The sequence below is a fragment of the Podarcis bocagei genome (genome assembly GCF_964188305.1).
Source record: "Podarcis bocagei genome assembly, chromosome: 9".
NCBI lineage: Eukaryota > Metazoa > Chordata > Lepidosauria > Squamata > Lacertidae > Podarcis > Podarcis bocagei.
The window spans coordinates 53,901,566-53,923,921 of NC_138134.1; the positions used below are offsets into that span (position 1 = coordinate 53,901,566).

The 22,356-nt window shown below is 42.3% G+C and overlaps 1 protein-coding gene across 11 annotated transcripts in view; it reads left to right on the forward strand.

The window, feature by feature from the left end:
* CAMK2D (calcium/calmodulin dependent protein kinase II delta) overlaps positions 1-13,372 on the forward strand; it is a gene marked incomplete at its 3' end in the record, with an annotated part of 142,009 nt that extends 128,637 nt beyond the window's left edge. For 10 of the 11 annotated variants that reach the window (XM_081208128.1, XM_081208132.1, XM_081208126.1 and 7 more), the window contains 4 exons: positions 4,099-4,174; positions 5,571-5,665; positions 9,094-9,322; positions 11,323-13,372. In XM_081208128.1, coding sequence (XP_081064254.1) covers positions 4,099-4,174; positions 5,571-5,665; positions 9,094-9,322; positions 11,323-11,326 — 404 coding nt within the window. Of the gene's footprint in view, positions 1-4,098; positions 4,175-5,570; positions 5,666-9,093; positions 9,327-11,322 lie in introns of those variants that run through there. The other variant, XM_081208129.1, reaches the window with a different exon arrangement.
* Positions 13,373-22,356: the final 8,984 nt, after the last annotated feature.

Here is a 22,356-nt window from a genome sequence, read left to right on the forward strand (position 1 = left end):
ATACAGTAGATTCTAAACTTCTTTGGAGTCACTATATAAGTACAGGAATAAATCACTGCAGCAAGAAGCTGTATTAAATGCCCTCAACCTCCTTGCATACATACATGCATGCATGCATGCATGTAGAGCGGTTGTTTTGTTTTTTGTTTTTTGTAGAGTCTTGGGTCAAAAGGCAATACTTGCCCCTGGCCTATGCCTCCCTCAACCCTTCGGAGGACTTATTGCGACACACAAGCATTCCTGGCAGCATAAGTATATAAAGTGAAACGGGAGGATTATGCTAAAATAAAGTAATAATATTTGGAATTCAAATTAAATTCCAAAGACTTAAATTTTCTCTTTCAGCTTTGATGAGTTTTAGATTAAGCTCGGTGATCACCCAGCTGCTCAACTCTGAACACATAAAGCGTGCAATTGGTCTGTTTGCAGAGGTTGCCAGCACTCTCCATCTTCCATCCCATGATAGTTACCTTCAAATGTGTATGAGCTAGTCACTCCCTCTTGCCAGTAGGGATTCCCAACTCTGGTTCATAAGAGCAGCACCAAATTTGTTGCATGTGTACAACTCTGAACCCAGTGTGCACACCAATTAAGCCAGAGTACAGGATTTAACTCCATGCCTTCGAAAAACTTTAGACTATCTGACGCTTGATTAGGAAGGTTGACGGCAAATCTGTAATTCAGAGACCAAGGGCCAACCTGAAACATGCATGGTACATGTTTTTTATTCAGTAGATGTTGTGATGAGCTAAGTTTGGGTTGGATCCAGGGTTGTTGCTCCATACATAGAAGTTCCTTCCGTTCATGGAAAGAAAGTTGTACTCACAGAAAGACCACTTGCATGGCCACAGCTCCCCTTCTCCAAGAATGGGTGTGAACAGAGAAACATCCAGCCCTGATCAATGGTATAAGCACCAACTTAAGGCAAATAGATGTCAGGCTATCTCCTATTAAGGAGGTAGGGAACCTGTGGCACTCTGGTTATTTCTAAGCTACAACTTCCATTCTCCCTGACCTTTGGCCACGCTGGCTGAGGCTGATCGGATTTGGAATCCAATAACATTTGGAGGGCCACAGGTTCCCCACTCCTGCCTTAGTCTTTATCTAGCCTTCAGCTGGCTTTGCTGTTGTCATCCTACAAAAGAAGCAACTCTTTGTAATACTTGGCCTTGGGTATCGTATATTCTGCAGAACTTCAGAATCAAAGCATCATTTCTCCTCTTAGATTATTTCTCATCTTGTGCATCCCTTGAAGGTTTTTAAGCAGAGATTGGATGGCCATCTGTCCTGGATGCTTTAGTTGAGATTCCTGCATTGCTGGGGGTTGGACTGGATGACTCTTAGGGTCCCTTCCAACTATGATTCTATGTTATTTGCCAGTATTGTAGGAATGAGATTTCAGTAGTAAAGGATATCATTGGTGAGACCCTAAGTGTGTGCAACAGGCTTCAGGATTGCGGAAGGTATCTTTGTATATAAGTGTGTTTGTATGTGTACACATGTACAGGGGTGATTAAGTAAAACACAGTATGCACCTACAGTGGTGCCTCGCAAGACGAAATTAATCCGTTCCGCGAGTCTCTTCGTCTTGCGGTTTTTTCGTCTTGCGAAGCACGGCTGTTAGCGGCTTAGCGGCTATTAACGGCTTAGCAGCTTTAAGAAAAAGGAAACAAACTCGCAAGAACTTGCAAGACGTTTCGTCTTGCGAAGCAAGCCCATAGGGAAATTCGTCTTGCGGAACGACTCAAAAAACGGAAAACTCTTTTGTCTTGCGCGTTTTTTGTCTTGCGAGGCATTCGTCTTGCGAGGTACCACTGTAATGTAAATTGGCATGTAATGGGTAAAGAAACCAGATTCACAAAAGAATGGGACCTAACTGGCTATGTCAAGCTCTAGCTGTGCTAGAAAAGCTTATGGGAACCAAACAGAATGTAACTGAGCAAGGGAATCCTGTAGCTCAATAAGCCAGTGCCATTAACAGGTGGTAGTTTCAAAAGCAATTGGATCCAAGATGGAGGTGCTACAGCATGACTACAATCAGGGTTGTTGTGTTCGGTCTGAAGCTTTGAAGTGAAAAGGAGGAAAAGGTTGACAGGCTGGAAAGAAACTGAAAGAGAACTGCAAGGATGAGAAAAGATATCACATGTAGAAGGAACATCATGCCCTTAAATTGGACAGCCAACAAGCCAGGCATTGAAAACTGTCTCTCTCGATAATCTTTCTTTTGAAGTTCTCTCAGGTCGTTTGCTGCTGAAGGCCTTTCTCAAACTCTTGTCGTCCTGCATTTTTTTAAAAAAAAATTTTTTAAATCCCTTCTGGTCTTATTTCCTACTAAAAATCTTACATCCCATGTATAAACCTGTAGCTGCACTCAGCATGAGCGATGAAGCATTTCTGTTATTTGTATTTGTTGCTCCCAAGTTTTGCTTGCTCTCATCATGCTTGCGGGTCAGCTTTCCAGTGACTCAGGCAAGGACAAGAGAGTGAAGTTTCTCATATAACTGAGCACTGTGCTGCTTGTAGCAGAAGCAATCATTTTAGAGCCAGAAGACTCCTGTGCCTTTATTGAGTAGGAAAGAAATTCACCTTCTTGATGGTTTGCACCTATTCAACTGGAACGGACAGCATAGTGTAACTGCATGGATATACGCTCTGAGCTGCAGTTGGTATTTGGTGTGCAGACCCTTGACAAAAGTGTGAGAAAGCTAATCCTGCCAAGCCCCTATTGTGCTAATGAAATGTACACAAACACACACAAAAGTGTGTATGTGTGTTGGGGTGTGTGTGAGTAGTGCTGGAAGAAATGGTGCCAGATGTGATAGAAACGTACAGCCACAGCCGTGTACAGCAGCAACAAGGCTTCCTTAATCTCATTTCCTGGGGTTGTAGGATTGTGCAGGTACATTGCTTTCAGGTCAGCTGATACAGTTCATGCAGTTAAAAGCTGCAAAAATAGGAGCCTGATTCAGTTGTTGTCACAAACTGAATTAAGTTGAGAGATACCCATTCACGGTGTTCCTATTGAAAAGTAATCTCCCAACCTCTGGCTTTCCGGATTTTCTATATTGTGAACAAGGAGTACTGCAAACTAAATGTGAGTTGCCCGTTCTGTGAAACACACATGCTACTTTTGAATGCGACAGAAGTAAGGCTTAGGGAATGATATCAACAGATGCTGTACTGTTGCTCATTAGAAAATCCATACTAAAAAATACCTAAAGAGCAAGGCAAACCTATATAGCCCACCCAGACGGCACATATCTCTGTTTGCAAGTACAATTCACACCACATCAGTTAAGGGAAACTTATTTTGGATCACTTGCCATCATTGTGACAAGAAGCGATGGGCACGTGGGCGCCCTGCAGTGAGTGGGGGAGGTCTGGATCAGGCCTGCTGGCCAAATCCTGTTCCCCACCCGGGATTAGGGCATGGCTACTTTCTGGAAACACAGCTGAGTAACAGGCAGATATAATGAACCCAAGGAAGGAAGAGAGGAAGAAAGCATTGGACCCCAAAGGAAACAAAGATAGATCAAAGTCACATTGGAAAGGACATTTTGATGGGTACTGGCTGTATCTTTATGGCCATGTTTCCATAGCCGGTCCACCATTTTATGGGCATCTCAATAGTTTATAGATATTTTCTGGTGATTTGGTTACAGGAAATGTGCACATCCCACCTTTGAAGTTACAGAAACTGGAGGATGAAGCTAGATGGCATGCATGAGAGAATCAAACTCAAGTGGCATAGTCTGCTAGATTCTGCAAAGGAGTCTTTCCTTTACAATTTTCTCTAAAAGCTTTATAGATTACAGAAATCCTTTCCAAATAGATCTCTGGCATTTGCTTGATATCTCTTCAAACAAACAAAAGATGTACCAAGTTCTAACAGCAACTTAACTCTTCTTGCTGTAATGTTGGGAGGGAGGAGAAGAGAAGAGGCATCAGTGAATGAAGGGCAATCACGTTGATTGGGCAGAAATCACAATGGCTTCAACTCTATAATACCCTGAGATTCTTTTGTTCTGCTGGTTTCCATTGCACTGTGCAAATACCTCTGAATGTGCCTTCTTATTCATGTCTCTGTCTTGTCTTCAGCTCGTAAGCAGGAGATTATCAAGGTTACTGAGCAGCTGATTGAAGCTATCAATAATGGGGATTTTGAAGCCTACACGTAAGTTGCATTTATTTTATTTTTCTTGAGATGGGGTACAAATGCTGAAGGCTGTATCCAGTGTCTAGTTTGCACAGTTGTGAGAACAAAGAATTCCGTAAATGTTCATAGACAGTAAAATAATCCAAATATACTTCATAGAAATGGATAATAAAACATATAAGGCTAGATGTTCTGTCTTCACTGTGGGAAGTCACATGTGCAACTGGTTGACCACTTGGAGAAGAGCGTGGGGCTAAATAGCCCTTTGACCTAATCTAGCAGGGCTCTTCTCATGTTTTTATGAAGCAAGTGTATGACTTGTATATACTTGAGACTTTGCCCATTCTGACTGATTAAACCTAGCCAGAGGAGGCTAGGAGTGGGTAAGAAGAGTAATGAATGTCTCCTAAGAGGAATGCATTGTCTCATCCTTAATATAGACAGTCTTAACTAATTGGCTTCACTGTGTTGATTACCAACAAGTCTTGTATTTCCCATTCTTGAACAGGATTTTCGTGTGTGGTAGCATCTCTGCTCCATGGGTTCTTGGGACAGATTATCGAGAACCATTTCGATCGGTATTCAGGTCTAGTTTTGGGACTGGGGCAGCTTTGCTCACCTTGTTAGACAGTGTTTTCTAGGAGCTAGACAAGGGGGAGTATGTCCCTGTTGGTTCTGCTGGACTATTGATGATTATCTTGGTAGACCACCTGGTGCGATGAGTTTAGGAGAGACTATTTGGGTTCCAGCCCTCCTTTGAGGATTGGTTCCAGAAAATAGTAAGAACATTAGAAGAGCCTAATCTAGTGATCGGGCAGATGGCATGTCTGGCATGGCATCCTGTTCCAACCAGATGCAAGCAGGAACTGAGTGCAAGAGCACTTTCCCATCCTGCAGTTTCCAGCAACTGGTATTCAGAAACATTCGGCCTCTGTTAGTGGTGACAGAGCATAGCTATCATGGCTAGAAGTGATTGTTAGCCTTTACCTCCATGAATGTATGGAATCCTCTTTTAAAGCAATATGTCAGTGGTCACCATTGCCTCCTGTGGAAGTGAGTTCCATAGTTTAACTGTGCAACCGCACAGCCACACTTCTCCAAGCTGCAATGTTCATGGAAATTATTGCAATCTGATTGGGTTGCAGACCACCACCAGCAGTGTTAAGCTGCCTGGTCAGGATATCTGAATCCAACCATGGCTGAATCTTCACCATCAGTAAAGATAAAAAATATATCTTGCTCATGTATATTGCTCATTTAACTCTGCAGCACCTAGGGCATAGAACTAAGCATATTTTACACCTTCATGTGGTTTGTTGGTTCCATTGAATCTGGAAGATGACAGTCCAGTCCTCCACTTGGTTGATCTTTAATCTGAATGGCTCTTGAAATGAGCGTTTTCTCCTCCCTGTAGGAAGATCTGTGATCCAGGCCTCACCTCATTTGAACCTGAAGCTTTGGGAAATCTTGTAGAGGGAATGGACTTCCACCGGTTTTACTTTGAGAATGGTATGTTAATAGTAATTCAGATAATTTGAGGTCTTGTGTATCTGGGAGATGTTAAGCACCAGTTGTTGGAAATATTATACTCCTTTGCACTTCATATTTGTTTGATTAAATGGGGGAAAGCTTTCCAACATTCCCTCTGATCCATGAAATGGGCTTAGAAATTTGAATCACCTGCTCTTTTTTAACTGGAAATACTGGGGATTGAACCCTGGGACCTTTTACATATGAGAAAAGTGGCCTCACAACTGTAGGTTTTGCTCCTGACCTAGTAAACTCATTTGTTCCAGGCACTGAAATTAGGCACTTCTTTGTGTATCAGGAGCCTACAATGCTTCTCTCTCTTGCTATGTGGGCTTTTTTCCACCACATTATATATCTGAAAAGGCCTCCCTGTTTCCAGTTATAAATAAGTAACTGATAGCAAATTGCCTGTGTCCCCCACCACAACAAAGAAGTGACACTGCTACAGTGCATTATAGGAAGTATGTGGGATTTGAACAATTTCTTCCTATAGACATAAACATGCAAAGTGCAATCATACTTTGCAGGTTATGTGGCCACCAAATGCAGCATGACCTCAGTTTAGTGTTACGCCTGAATCCCTAAACCATAGCTTCCCAGACTTTTCATGTTGGTGACACACTTTTTAAACATGCATCATTTCGTGACACAGTTATTCAGTTTTACTGGCAAACTGGAAGTTAAGCAAACCCCTTTCCAGTCCCGGGAGGAGCGCAGGGAGCATTTTCAGCGACACACCTACACACTGCAGCCGACACACTAACGTGTCGAGACACACAGTTTGGAAAGCTCTTCCCTAAACGATTAACAGGCCCAGTTTCATGACTTGAATTTGGCTTGTTCAAGGAAGCCATAACTAAAATTGTATACAGTTTGCCAGGTTTCAAAAATGTGACATGTTAAGGTTTCTCGAAAACAAATGAACAATTCCATGCTACTCAGCAGCAGAGGAATTGAGTAAGAGAGAGGAGCATGCAAGCCAGCCGGAGGCTAGGTTCGCTCCCATCACAATAAGCCATGGTTTACTGTGTGTGTTGTGGCATCCAAATGTAGCCACTGAAGAAACATATGTGATTGAATTGTTTCATGGAATTGTTTCTATGCCAAAAAGTCACATGAAGAGGATGTGGAAGTAACCTGTGGCAGCAGCATGGCATTGCAAATGAACAGACTCTGAGGCCCTTATGTTAAATAAATGTTATTAATAATTGTATTTGTTGCTGTTTTTTAAAAAGATCAGTTATTATTGTCCCTCCTAAGTGGAGTGTGAGTTGTCGCATGTATCTCAAAGAGCAACCATTTGTAAAGCACTAATAGCTTGATTTGTATCTGTACCGTGTGTGTGTGTGTGTGTGTGTGTGTGTGAGAGAGAGAGAGAGAGAGAGAGAGAGAGAGAGAGAGAGAGAGAGAGTGTTAAGTCTGTTTGCTCCATGAGTGTTGATTTTTTTGTTTACTTCTTTGCTGGAAAAAACAAGGAAGACCTATTTATTAGACAATAACTCCTGTAGAAACCCCCTTATGGTGCCTGCTAAAATCTCATTTGAAATAACTCTGATAAATTTCTTCAGCAAATCTCACTGCCCCTTTAGCACCAGCTCACTTTACAAGACTGATCTATTGTTATAGTGCTCGAAACACATCAGTGTCCCATAGGGGCTGATTGTTCGTACACTGCTGAGGAATATAAATCCTCTTTTTAAGGTTCAGTGCCTGAGCCACATAAAAGGAACAGAAGCTTCATTTTTACTCAGGAAGGTACATGTTTCCTCGCTGTATATCCACAAGCAAGCTAGTGGAGAAAACACAGCGTTTCTCTTTGGATAACAATCCACTAATGTGTAAATGTGTAAATTATGGTATAAACAGCTTTTTGCTTCTGCATAATAACGGCACCCTGCAGGTCTTGCAAAACAACAACAACAAATGCTCTCGTATTTGCATACATGGAGGCAATCCAGCATGCATAGTGGGAAAAAGGATTTCACCCATGGTTGGATCAGCAGATAAGAGAGCAAGCTGTTCTCACTTAACTGTATCCCTGGCCCCCCCATCACACTTTGCTCCTTCCTTCCCCCATCATTACTGTTGGCATTATTATATTCTGATGAAGCAGGATACCAGTTGCGTATACACACATAAAATGGATGTTAACTTTAATTCGGGCATGTTTTGAACCAGCACCAGTTCTTCTCTAGAAGAGAATTGCCTCGCAAAATAAATAAGGTAGTTGAATTTTCTCATCCATTCAGCTGAGTAAACTTCAGTTTTATACATATTCCTCAATGTCCCTCCCAGGAGAAATAACAGCCTGTACAGAATAAGGGGTGGTGCAGAATTTGTTGGGACTGGAACACAGGAAAAGGGGTTAATTGTTAGCGTGTGAGCTTCAAATCTTGGGGTTCCTTTTCTTTGTCTCAGCAGAGTTCCTCAGAAAGTCTTCCTGTGTCTTTGCAGCAGCAGTCCAGCCCTCTCTTGGTGAATTCCTGTGACAGGAATAGCCACCTCACCCATCCAATTCTTCTCTAAAGTCTTTATTATTTACATTACAAGTTGCACAACACCACTGGTCTACATATAAAATAAGAAACAGAACTATATCTCTGCTCCGGTCAGAGAGACAGACTCACGTATTCTGTCACACACACTGACTGCCCTGATAAAGACACCTGTTGCAGGGCAGAATTCTCGTTGCTAAGCAGATGTGAAGGATGTTCTTCAAGGCCGTGCTTCAAGGCTCGTTTCAACTTTATTTTGGCAACGCACGATCATTTAATGCCCTGTTGGCGTGCCATGGTTCCGGTCCAGATCGCCAGCTGCCCCACAGCAGCTGTGTAAACAACAACACACATTTAAAGTAAAAAAATTCCTTCCTGTAGCACCTTAAAGACCAACTAAGTTAGTTCTTGGTATAAGCTTTCGTGTGCATGCACACTTCTTCAGATACACTGAAACAGAAGTTGCCAGATCCTTCTATATAGTGAGAAGGTGGGGAGGGGTATTACTCAGAAGGGTGGTGGGAATGGGAGATTGGCAGATAGCTGAGATGAGCCTGTTGATGACTCTTAACGACTGTAATAGGTCTTACAGGAAAAGGCAAGGGGTGAGGAGGTGAGAGATGGCTAAGTCATGTATAATGAGATAAGAATCCAATGTCTCTGTTCAGACCAGGTCTCTCCATTGTTTTAAGTTTGGTAATGAGTTGCAATTCAGCAGCTTCTCTTTCTGGTCTATTTCTGAAATTCCTTTGTAGTAAAACAGCTACTTTGAGATCTTGTATAGAATGTCCTGGGAGATTGAAGTTCGGGAGCTCAGGATCTACATTTCTAGAAGCATGCCCACATTTTATTCAGGGCTGCATCCCATTTGTGCATTATGAGTTTTATACCATGTGCCATTCCTCCCTGTAGCTTTGTCTAAGAGCAACAAGCCAGTCCACACCATCATCCTGAATCCACATGTCCACCTGGTGGGGGATGATGCTGCCTGCATTGCGTACATACGGCTGACTCAGTACATGGATGGGAGTGGGATGCCCAAGACAATGCAGTCGGAAGAGACGCGAGTCTGGCACCGCCGCGATGGGAAATGGCAGAATGTTCACTTCCACCGTTCAGGATCACCAACAGTACCTATCAAGTGAGTAAAGCATTCTCATCTTCAGTTTGTCGTCTGCCCATCCGTTTAAGTGCTCTTTTCTTTGGCCCCAGTTACTTGTCTTCCAGGCCCCACATTCCTATCAGCCAGGTGTCTCTTGAAGGGAGCATAGAGCATTTGATATGTCCAGGCCAAGCAAGTTGCTGACTGCTACTTCCATTTCCTATCTACTTCAGTATGCACCAAATCAGCTTTCGAAACCATTGCAACTGATTCCTTAGAATTTGCAGCGATGAATCCGCACAAATTCAAGTGCAGAATGAAGCCCACTCAGCTGCTGTAAATACACGTTTCTAATATTATTTAATTTTGGCTGGGTATTGGCCACAAATTCTCCCTTTATTGAATCAACAAAATGAATCAAAAGCTGCAGCTCCCATCTGCTCTACAGCTTCTGTCTACATGATTACTGTTGAGCCCTTCAGACCAGATTTCCCTAGCCCCATAAGATTGGAGCATGCTACTGAATTCTTCTTTTTGCCTGTTTTTTTCAATATTTATTTAGAACAAATATTATTTTACCAGGGTTTTATGTTTTATCTGTGTTTTTATTACACTTTTCTATTGTTTTGGGGTCTTTGGGTTTTATCTTTGTATATGGCTTAGAGATTTTTAAATATTAAGTTGTTTAGAAATACTCCTAATTAATTACCGTATTTTTCGCTCCATAAGACGCACCAGACCACAAGACGCACCTAGTTTTTGGAGGAGGAAAACAAGAAAAAAAAATTCTGAATCTCAGAAGCCAGAACAACAAGAGGGATCACTGCGCAGTGAAAGCAGCAATCCCTCTTGCTGTTCTGGCTTCTGGGATAGCTGCACAGCCTGCATTCGCTCCATAAGCCGCACACACATTTCCCCTTACTTTTTAGGAGGGAAAAAGTGAGTCTTATAGAGCAAAAAATACGGTACTTTTGCTCAGGATCAGTGTATTATCTGCAGTCTGGAAACAACAAGATGCATTGACCAAGATAGCATCAGAGTGTTCAGGCTTTCGGCACACCTTAAATACAGTATAGGCAATTCCCCATTCCCACAAGCCAAAGGGACGGCCAGGTATGGTTTAGGAGGACTCACCAGGGTGCTCACAGTTTTTCGCAATTTTGTGTATGCACACATGGGCCCGAAACAGAACCCCTGCATAAATGGGGCATCACCTGTATTGCATAGTGGAAACTTGAGTTGTAATTCACAATAGCAAATGATGAACACAGCTTTGCTTATATCTTTGTCTTGATCAAATCATTATCATGTTGATTTATTTGAATGAGGATGGATGTTATTGAGCAATTCCCTACAAGGGATAAACACAAAAGGATGCATGGATAATTTGCACCTGTTTGTACTTTTAATAAAGGGACGTGGGTGGCGCTGTGGTGTAAACCACAGAGCCTAGGGCTTGCCAGTTGGAAGGTCAGTGGTTCGAATCCCCGCGACGGGGTGAGCTCCCGTTGCTCAGTCCCTGCTCCTGCCAACCTAGCAGTTCGAAAGCACATCAAAGTGCAAGTAGATAAATAGGTACCACTCCGGCGGGAAGGTCAACGGCATTTCCGTGTGCTCCTGTGGTTTCGCCAGAAGTGGCTTAGTCATGCTGGCCACATGACCCGGAAAAACTGTCTGCGGACAAACGTCGGCTCCCTTGGCCAGTAAAGCGAGATGAGCGCTGCAACCCCAAGAGTCATTCATGATTGGACTTAACTGTCAGGGGTCCTTTACCTTTACCTACTTTTTATTAAACATTGAAATGTCACAGTAGTTTGAATATGAAAATAGTGGTGTATGTAATTTGATTTCTCTGTGTATGTGCATATATAAATACACACAAACGCACACAAAATCCTAATGTTTTAGTTTATTTGGAAATTATGATTTAGCCCCGAAAGTAATATTTCAGCTATTAATGTTAGTCTCTCTCTCTCTCTCTCTCTCTCTCTCTCTCTCTCTCTCTCTCTTCCTCCCATCTTTCCTCTCACCCCTCCTAGCTAAATGTCTGCGGTGCCACGTTCTGTCCTCCACACTCTGCACTTGGTTGGCTACCATCTTGGCCACTCCATTGCCCTCTTCATGCATGTTCTTCGAGTGCATGAAGCTGTGAAGTTTCTACATGTGATACATTTACGATGCATCATTTTGTTGTATATTCCATTGGTACTTTTTGTTTACACTTCAGTGAAGGGAATGGATGTTCCGTGCAAACTGAAAATGGAAGAAAAGAAGGAGGGCAAGTAAAATGCTAGAGAATATACAGAGTATACTTCTCATGCCAGAAGATGAGTAATATCTTCATGTGCAAACTAAGGGAATGAAGGTTAAAAATAAAATAAAAATCAGTTAACTTTGTTTTAATTTTCACTAATTCTGTTTTCTGGCTCGTTTGTTCTTAAAGACAATCTGCATTGCTTTGATCATAGTAGAAATAATTCCTACTAACAGCACCTTTGTTATTGTAGGACACATGGGTAGAAATACTGGGTTTAGACCAAAGCATTTCTGTAGGCTTTTCTTTCAAGGAGCCATCTTTGTTATGAGTCACTGTAGGTAAACTGGGGGGAAATGGCATAGTTTACTGGCTTGACCTTGCTAGAAGTATCTGTCACTGTTCTTATCTGGTCAGCAAATTCATTTTATTTTTAACAATTTATTTAGCTTTGTAGTTGTAAGTGCAGGGGAAGAGGAGATGTTTTGAAGTATTTTTTCTCATTTGTTCAGAGCCAAGCAGTGAGCACATTAATATGGGATGGGTTTTGGTGGTTAAAAGGGTAAAGTAATGTACAGTACATTTATTAAAGCAAGTTGTAGAGGGTTTTTTAAACTGATGCTCTAGTCAAGATACTCTAGGACAATTAGGCCTTAAAAGCTTAGTATCAGGAGCTTACTTGTCTTAATTTTCTTTGTAACAGTTTATTAACTGACAAAAAGGAAACTACCAAGAAAACATCTGTTTTCTAATAAAACTGTTACGCTTTTGCCATAATAATTTTATCTATTTTCTCGTGGCTCATCAACATCCTTGAACAGTGTGGATTAAAATACTTATTGCAGCTTTATTAACTATTTCCCCCTGTTGCTGCATATATACATGCAAAGTAAGCAGGAAATAAATTCAGTGTCTGTTTAGAACAGATTGCTCAGTTGCCATTTGATTGCTTCTGTTGTGTAGATGTGAAATATTCCTGCAAGCGTTGCTCCTCTTTAAAAGTTAACAATAAAAATAGGGGTTTTTTTCCCTTTTGAAAAAAATATATACTTTTGTTTGTTTCTTCTCTCTTTGGTTAACACTGGGCTACCGGTTTTCTGTAATGGTGTATAGCGCATGATAATTTGATCAATGTTCTTTTTTAGTAAGTTAAATTTACAACTTGCAGCAGCTTGAAATTTTTAAAGCAGACCAAAAAAAAAGGTCCTAATTTGTATAACTTTCATTTCTCTGTATTGATTACTAATCTAAAGTGGATCTTATTCCTTACATCTTGATGTTGTTCCTAGTATACATATATATGTTAGAGAAATTTAAGCTTCTCTGGTGATGATTCTTATACAACCCACGGAAATGTTTATAACAAGCATCTACAGTAAATGTCTTGAGCCATATTAACCCGCAAACGGGATCTGTGAAAAGGCACAGTGGCCTCGTGCATTTTGTTTTTTAAAAAAATTAAATCAATTTCTTCTTTTGTGAAGCGGCTTTAGGTGGTATAAGTGTATTTACATTTAACAAAATTAGGTGTAGGATGTTTTTCTTTTCTTTTCTTTCTCTTTCTCTTTTTTACACTTTTTACCATAGCATGTGGTGTTGCCATATTACTCTAGGTCAGGTCTGTTTTCCACACTGAGATGTGAGGGGCAAGGGGGGGGGGAATCATGTGAATTACTTCTCTGCACTCCAACTGAATTACACACCTAACCCTTTGTCATTTTCAAAACACTGCAGTTTACCATGCGACACCATGTATATATATATATATTTCTTGCCATAATGGTAAAGAACTGACTGATATATTTAAGAATTAATAAATTTGTGATTTCTGCTGACACTTGGCTCTCATTGTTTTCATTTGAGAATGTGAGGCTTGATTCTGATGTTCAGGCTGTGAGTGCCACTCCTGATGTAGGCAAATTGCACGCACACATGCACACACATGCACATGTGCAAAGAGGGAAATAATGTTGACAGGCTCTGAGGAATCTCAAGTTTTGCAGAAGCAGATTTTAAGTAGGCATTGAAAAGAGTACAGCAAAGACCTTCTTGATGTCTCTGGCAGGGAGTAGTGTAGCAGCTTGCACGCTAAAAGGTAGGTTTCTTCCAATGCAGAAGGAGTATTACATGGCACCTGTAGCAGGGCCAGTTCTGCAGATCGAAGCAGTCAAGTGGGCATATATGAAATGAGGTGTTAGAAGAATCAGGTTCCACCCACCCCTCCAATCCTCTCCTATGCACACTGAACTTAATGGGAATTATTTCTGAATAGGCATTCAGAAAAACATTAAACGGTTCTGTTAATTGGGAGAGGGTTAGGAGTTGGGGAGGGAAGAGGGTCAATATCATATATGGTCACGGGAAAACATTCCCCCACACCCATTGTGTCTGTTTGAGATAGCTGCAACTATCCTGTGTTTCTGTGCTTGGCTAAAACTTTCAGTTTGCTGCCATCTGGTGGTCGCTTGCTTGCTATTCCAAGGGTTTGGTTTTGGGGAGCATCCAAGTAGATCTTAGGGCCTCTTCCATATGTCGTTCCCCCCCCCCCCCCAGACGTTCCATTTTAGCTGATGGAATATGAGTTCATTTTGCGGTCATTACCATGAGTTAAGGCAGTTCTTTCAGGAGCCACCATGACTGCGAAAATTGTTGGAAACCGTTCCCGTGTAACACTGGTTGACGTTGTAGATTTATTCACTGAACACTCCACCCCTGTCAACGTGAACTTGCAGCTTTCCATGAAGGAAGAAGGTTGTCTGTTTCAAAGCAGTTTAATACATTATTTTTAAAAATAAAAACTTGTCCTAAAGTCCAGAGAAATGAAAAGGTGGTAACAGTAATGCTTGATTGTTGACGTGTCTCTTCCCACTCTTCAATTCCTACAGGAGGGTGACTGGATTATAGACTCTCTTGGAACATATTTAACTTTTAAAATAAGTTCAGCATTCCTGCTTCTTGGGAAATCATAACTTTATGAAGACGATGCCTCTTTCCCAATCAGGCCACCATCTCTCAGGGTACCTTACAAGGAGGCTATGATACTTTTTTTCTATTTTTGGTTTCTAATTAACAACAGCAATGCATGTGTTGTCAGCGGGGTGATACCTGCAGTCAGTTGTTGTTATTGCTTTGTAGCAAACACACAGTTGCCTAAAACGTGGAATTCCTCCCATCCCTCCTCCATGGTCTCCCCCACCTTGCAAAGAAGAATATTGTGCACCAAATTAAGGCCAGTGTGGACAGAACTGAACCAGAGGCATATCTACTTAACCAAATGTGCCAGAGATCATAGAAGATCAGCGCTGCAACCTCCAAAATGCAAAATAATAGACATGCATTGTTTCTTTCTTTCTTTCTTTCTTTCTTTGTTTTGTTTGTCTGTTTGTTGAATTTCTATCCTGCCCTTCCTCCTGCAAACAGTCCAAGGCAGATTAAAACAATGACAATTAAAAACATCTCAGAACAGTTACAGTTAAAACTATTCCAATAGCAAATACAATTTAGACTATTCTAAAAGCAGTTCTTACCATGAATGCTTGCCATGCTGTCGTGCCTCATTGGCCTGTAATTTGCTTCTTTGGTGGTTATGATAGTGATCTTTGTTAAAATGTTTGCCTCCTAGATAGGAACACAGGAAACTGCCATATTACCAAGTCAGATCAATTGGTCCAGCTAGCTCAGCATCGCCTACCCTGTCTGACTGTGGCTCTCCAGGCTGCCAGGCAGGGGGCCCTCCCAGCCCTACGTCAGCTGCAGATGGCACCTGGGATCTCCTGCAGGCACTGTGGATGTCCTACCTCTGAAGTCAGAAGCCTTCATCAGATACTTTGTATACAGAGGGTATGTGTGGATGGATGGATGGATGGATGGATGGATGGATGGATGGATGGGGCATCCATGTTCTACCCCCACAAAAATGGAATCCTATAGTCATGGAGCAACAGTGTAAATGACTGTGTTTAAATAGAAACACAGAATATTAAAATATCATATTAGGACCCAGCAAGATGACACAGTTTCCAAGGTAAATGCATCCATCCAAAATATTTCATGGCTTTTAATAAAAAGTTTGTTAGCATGTGAAATGACTGGGGCAGGGGGTACTGTCTTACTGTGAAGGAGTATGACTGTGCAAGACCATTGACCAGCTGCATCTGCTATGCTGTTTTACCCATCAAAGCCAGTTTCCATCATCTTTGGTGCCACCGATGAAGCTCAGGTGAGTGATAGGAGTCTTTTTAGATGGCTTTGAGAAGTTTGATGAAATCTGCTGGACTTGCTTTATCTCACCCTCTGCACCATTGTTTTAGGGACACTAAATCATCCGCTCTGCCTGCTGGACCCTGTCTTTGTATTCAGGGGAAGTTATGCATGCATGCAAAGACAGGCTCTGATGGATTGAGCAGGCAAGATGAATAGTCCAATGGTAGTCCAATGGTCCAATGGTAAAGAAGGCAGTTTCTGCAGGTGCTGTAGAGGGAAACGTGGGGCTCATCAACCTAAGAAGGTAGCCCATCTAGGAGAAGGAAAACTGATCCTAAACCTCTGCTGCCTTGTGAGATATCTTTGGGAGAAGAAAAGGCTTAGGAGTAAACCCTGCAGAAATCCAGAGTGGAGTCCCTAAGATGGTGTCTTGTACGCCTCCTTCCAGCAACTCCTGCATCCAAGCTGGTGCTAGATGTATTGCTCTGCTTTCCTTTGGACCACTTCAGTGAGGCTGAGTGGGGTCTTTCCATCTGAGCAGCCCAGGATCTCCACATGCCCTGCACAGGTTTGCACCCTGGAGAGGTCACTCTATGGTTTGGCTTCATCCACAGAGGCACACTTCATTGTCTTTTGAAACAAACAGGTGCAACAACAAGAATGTGCAGCTTTCATTGCTCGCATGTAGCTTGCAAGGAAACTCTCGGCTTTTCCCATTAAAAGCCCTCTCCAGAACCATTTATCTTTGACTGAACTCTCCTCTTGGTTGGATGCAATACACATAATTTGCTTGTTTGGGTTTCCTCCCTGGTGCCTGAACTGGGAGTGATCAGTCTCCCTCCTACAACAGAACACATTAGAGAGAACAGCCATCACTTGTGAGACCATTTATTATAGTGCCTCTGTTTTTATTGTCAATGGCCCTGACAGCATTGTTTATTTTGCTTCTGTGCTCAGCACCCATAAATGCATATAGATAAAGCTGTGGAAATGTGTTTGTTTTCCTCTCCTTTCCTGACAGCCAGTCTGGCTCCTGTCTTTGGCTTTTCAACCACGTGAATAGCAAAATTGCTCCTTTTCCAGGACTACTTTACAGAAACTATGCAAATGTTCCAGTGGTCAACTAGTGACCCATAGACTTCAAAGGGAAAAAACCCAATATAAATTTAACATGGGTATTAACTGAATGTAAAACAAAAGTCCTGCTGCACTGGACAAATCCAGCCTGGTGCTCTGTTTCCATAAGTGCTAAGCCTACTGCTTCTGAGAAGCTTTCATATGAGCCATGGAGTCAACAGTACACATGTGGCCCAGATCTATGTCCTCATAGATCCCAAGGGCTGTTTACTGTGGATTGCAAGTTTTGCACAGTGTCCACATGACACCCTTATCAGAATCCATTTTCCATTTAATCCAGAATTACCATTTTCTGTTGGAAATCTGGTAAGTTTTTGTTTTGAAACCAGTGGAAACAGTATCTGGATGACATGGGGAGATTTGGGTTGGCTTTGCAATGAGGATGGGAATAGTGTGAACGAGTAGCATTGAATCAACAATAAAAGCCACATGGAAACACCCCAACTAGCCTAAAGTGATGTGGCATCATCAGATTTGACTGCATAGCTCAAAGGACTGAATTCAGTGCTCCTTCATACAGCATTTTTCTTGACTGGAGAACTTGGATTCAAATTTCCCTCCCTTTCCAAATTAGTAATTGGTGATGATCACACTATACACACACACACACACACACACACTTCTCTCATGGGGGCAGAAAATGATATCAAAAGCGTGATTGCCTTTTAGTGGTTCTGTATAAGATCCAAGCAAAACAACTCCTTTGGAAGTAAACCGAATCATTGCAGGACCATTGCAAGGCTGATAGATTGTTAATGTTAACATGTGTTCATTGTGAGATAATTTTCCATTGACTGATAAATGTGTTCCAGGAGTATCTCCTTGATATCAGGGTCATAAACTGAAACCTGCTTATTAGATGAAATATGCAGCTGGAAGAGTTACCGCATAACTTTATAATCCTCTAGAGAACCATTTCCCAATCTAGTGCCTTCCCGATGTTATTGATCACAACCCTCATCCCTGGCTGGGTCTGACGAGTTGTAGTGCAAAACATCTGGAGGGCAGCAGGTTAGAGAAGGTTGGCCTTGAGTCTGTGGTGCACTCTGGGTAGGACTTTGGACTAGAAATCAGTGCGCCACTGTCTAAGGCTGAGTCATATGTTAGAGTAGAATAGTTGGTCTCCCCACCCCACAGGCTATATTTCACGCCTGTTCAGAAGGATCAAGTAAAATGGCCAGATCATGAGATAAGTCCATGTCAGTGTTGTCAAACCACTGCGACATATCCAGCTGAAGTGGAAACTTCCAACATGAGTCACTGATCCTGTTGTTTCAGTGCTTGGGGATTGTTGTGAAAATGCGCAAGAGGAATTGTTAACCCTCCATATCCCCATAAACAGCAGTGATTCTAATGCTGACTCCTGCTGACTTGATTGCTGGCAGAAGGGCTTCTGTTCTCAGAGATAACCCAGCTGTGGGTTAATTACTGTGCTTGCCTGCTGGCCTAGATCATGAGACACCCAAGCCAGGTGAAGTTAATTACAGTAAAGCCAGGTGAAGGTAGCTTAAAAAATCACAGGGCCTGAACCAGAGAGAAAGGAGCTTCGAAGCAGGCCTAAGCTGAAATAAATGCTGCATAGCCTGGCCAGGTCTTCGCTACTACCTCCCTGGGGCTCCATGAAGAATGAAGTTTGGTTAGTATTCTATCTTTGTATGAAGGAGGGCTTGTTGTTTGCCTGGTACCATTTTGTAAAGGAGGGTCTGGTATGTTAGTTTATCCTATTTTTGTGTCTTGGTATGTTAGGCTATTCAATTCTTGTGTCTAGTGTAAAGGAGAGGATCTGTATCATTGCGTGTTATGAAGCCTGCTGCTTAGTAATTTCAGGCTGCCTTCACTACTTGTGTTTTGCATTTGCTTCAGAGAGCCCCAATACAGAACCCTTTTGCCTTTGGCAAGACAGGAGTTGTAGGAAACAAAGAAATTGGTACATTTCTTTTAACACTGAGGTAGGATGCAAATGTAATCGGCTGATGCAGTGTTTTCTGTATTAGCTTCAATCTCTATAGTTGAAAAAAGCATTCCTTCAGAGAGTCTGTAGGATGCTGAACGTTCCACCAGCTGCAAGGAGGGGGAGATTCAAAATCCATTTTCTTGGTGTAATTTGTGTAGCTCTGCTAAATGTGTTGCTATTTTCTGCCCTGCTCTGACACAGAGACAATAAAGCGAGCCTGCCATGGAAATTAGGAGCAGGCCTCAAGACTTGTAGGAAGTAATGCAGTGCAGCACAAAAGAGGCCATAAATCAGCTGGAAACAACCACTTGGTACTAATGGCTCATTTGTTTGGACTTCTCTTTTGATGGTGGCCGCCTTCTGCTGAGATGAGGGCCAGGAGAATAATGTCTGCCAAAGGGTATATTTAAAGCAAGCCAATAATGAGAGCCACTGGCTTGCCATGGAGATTCCACTCGGGATCCTGCTTTGTAATCTGAGATCGCTGCAGAGAAAAATCAAGCATTTTGGAAAGGCAGCATGCGCTGTCTTGCAGTGCCACCTGCCTTCTCAAGGACCTCTTAGCAACCTTGATAAGTCAATAGCTATCATTCATGGAAAGAGACGGGTTAGATCCAAATGCATCTGATATTACAAGCTCTGTAGCTTTCAGATTGTGAGTCTGAACGTCGTTTCGGTTCTGAAGGTCAAAGCATTTGGCCAGGCAATAATTTCCTGAGCTTTTTATGCTTCAGGTGAGGGGTTACACCAGCGAGAGCCAGTGTGGTGTGGTGTAGTAGTTAGAATATCGGACTAGGACTTGGGAGACCAGGGTTCAAATCCATGAAACTTGCCAGGTGACCGTGGCCCAATAGGAGTGTCTCAGCCTAACTGAACAACCTCACAGGGTTGTTGTTAGGATAAAATGGGTGTGTGTGTATCACCTTGAGCTCCTTGGAAGAAAGGTGGGTTAGAAATATGATTAATTATATATATTGCTGTGAATGTGTATCAAGAAGGCAGAACGAGAACCCTGACATGCTAGTTTTCTTCAATGTGGGCCTTTTGTTTTAAAATGCAAGAAATTATATATAATGTATTTGCATGCAGTTTTGGCTAATGTACCCTTTTTATCAATTTTCCCCAATACACATTTTTATGTTATTTTCACAAATGTAGGCACACTTTCCCCTAATATACACAGACTGCCAAGAGCTGAGCTGAATCTCATCTATAAGTAGTAGATTCCTCCAATATCCTGACTTTTAACAGCTGTTATAGGAAAGCAATCCCATTTTCACCTCACTTTTGCTTTGTAATGCTGCTTTCATGTGCTTCAAAGAACTGGATGAATGCAATCTTGCAGACTGTCATGCTAAAGACATTATGTGTGAGCCATGTGTTTGCCATTTCCAGACACCATTCTCCTGCCCCAAGGGGTGAAAAGATCACAGAAATGGGGTAAATTGCACATACCTATTTGGAACAGTGCAAAAAGGTCAGCCTGTTCTCTCTCCCTAAAAAGGTTTAAGCTACAGGGTCACTCGCAAAATTCCGACCGAGAGGCACTCTTTTATATTCTGCGAAACATTGATGGGGGCTGTTTAAATATGCTGAAATAAAACAGAATGGTTCATATGTGAAGCTTTGGCACAGAGCAAAGTAGTTCATTCAGGCAGTGTTGATCTTCTAGAGTGCAAGCTGGGTCTGAACGTGATACCGTAATTCCATTGGCACTGAGAGAATGATGTGTCTCACTTCTGAAACCTGTCCAATGGCTGTTTATTCACAGTGAGCTGATTTATTTGCAGTGATTTGGAGCTGATTGCTTTCTGGTGACAAATACACCGCTGCTAGCCTCTTTCTGCTAGGTAAATGTCATTTGTAATTATAGCAGTCTACCCCGCTCATTCCTATAGTGCTGCACTTTGTGTTTTCTGGTAACGATGCTGGTGAAGTTAGCAAGAAATAGACACATCATTTGAATTGCCACCGTTCATCAAACTTGTTCTTAATAGTCAAGTAACTTTACTCCAGGGTGGAAAACCTGTGGCCCTCCATATCATAGAATCCTAGAGTTGGAAGAGACCCTGAGGATCATCTAGTCTAACCCTCTGCAATGCAGGAATATGCAGCTGTCCCATACGGGGATCGAACCTGCAACCTTGGGCATTGTCAGCACCATGCTCCTTGTTGGATGTCAGCTCCCATCACCCCCAGCCAGCGTAGCCAAAGGTCCCCCTATCCCTTTCTTATCTGGAAAGTCTTAATTCTGTTTGCAATGAATGATAAGGCATATTTCAAGCTGATGTTCTGGGTTTGCCTGTGCAGCTGTCATTCATCAAACCGGAATGACCAAGGTCATCTCCGCTATTGGCATTTGGCTCAGAACTTTATTACTTCAACCCCTTCCTTGAGCTTCCTGAGGAACTGTCACTTCTTCCTGCATGTTATTCTGCTCTTGGTATATCCCATTACAGTGGTACCTTGGGTTACATACGCTTCAGGCTACAGACTCCGCTAACCCAGAAATAATACCTCGGGTTAAGAACTTTGCTTCAGGATGAAAACAGAAATTGTGCAGTGGCAGTGTGGCAGGCCCCATTAGCTAAAGTGGTGCTTCAGGTTAAGAACAGACCTCCGGAATGAATTAAGTTCTTAACCCGAGGTACCACTGTACTGTTTGTGTTTTTGGGTGGCCTCCCAGTCTGAAGCCTGCTCTTTTCATTCATGCTTTCCCCCAGAAACCTGCAGTGTCAGTTACTGGCAAAAGGCTCCATTTCTACCATTTTGGAAAGGGTGAGGCTTTTTCACCATGTCCACAATTGCTCAACTCTCAACATATTGTGTCCAACAGAGCAATATAAACAAGGGTCATGGGTAGTTCTGATGCAGCTGTATGCTGTAAATATTAAATGACGTAATATTTTAAAGACTAAAATATTTATAAGAGATAGAAGAACATTGAGGATGTCTTTGGTTGCGAGGAGTTGACATCTGCAGGAATGTGGGATATTTTCTCTCTCAAGTTCTTAGAACAGCTGAGTGATGAGTGATGCTTTTAGGCAGAGAAGGGTCTGCCTTCAGAGGTATCCTTGTTGCAGTGGCAGAGAGCTCTGTGGTATTAATCCACAGCTGTAGGAAATGGCATGCGCTGGGCTGAGGGCAGCCTTGGATCTGTAGCATCCCAAGTTTGCTCGCTCCTCTGAGGCATATACAGACAGACAAGTAGAATAATTATCTCAGTCCCAGAGCTGTTGTGGCTGTTTTCAATCCCATTGGGGGGGGGGGGATGATAGATTTTTGAAATGACAACTAACGTAGCAATTCATAGTTAGTGGGATAGCAAAAGTTGCTGTATGCCTATATGCGGCTAGGAGCTACTCATGAAATCTGTTGCACTCTGTGAGATCATGTGAAAGTTCAGCAAGATCTTGCTGGAAATTGGTGCCACTTCTCTGCTTTGGGAGTTTATGCCACTTGAGGTGGTTGGTTCACTCCTTTTCCTGGCCTATACTGAGTGTAGGAACATGCTGCCCTGTCCAC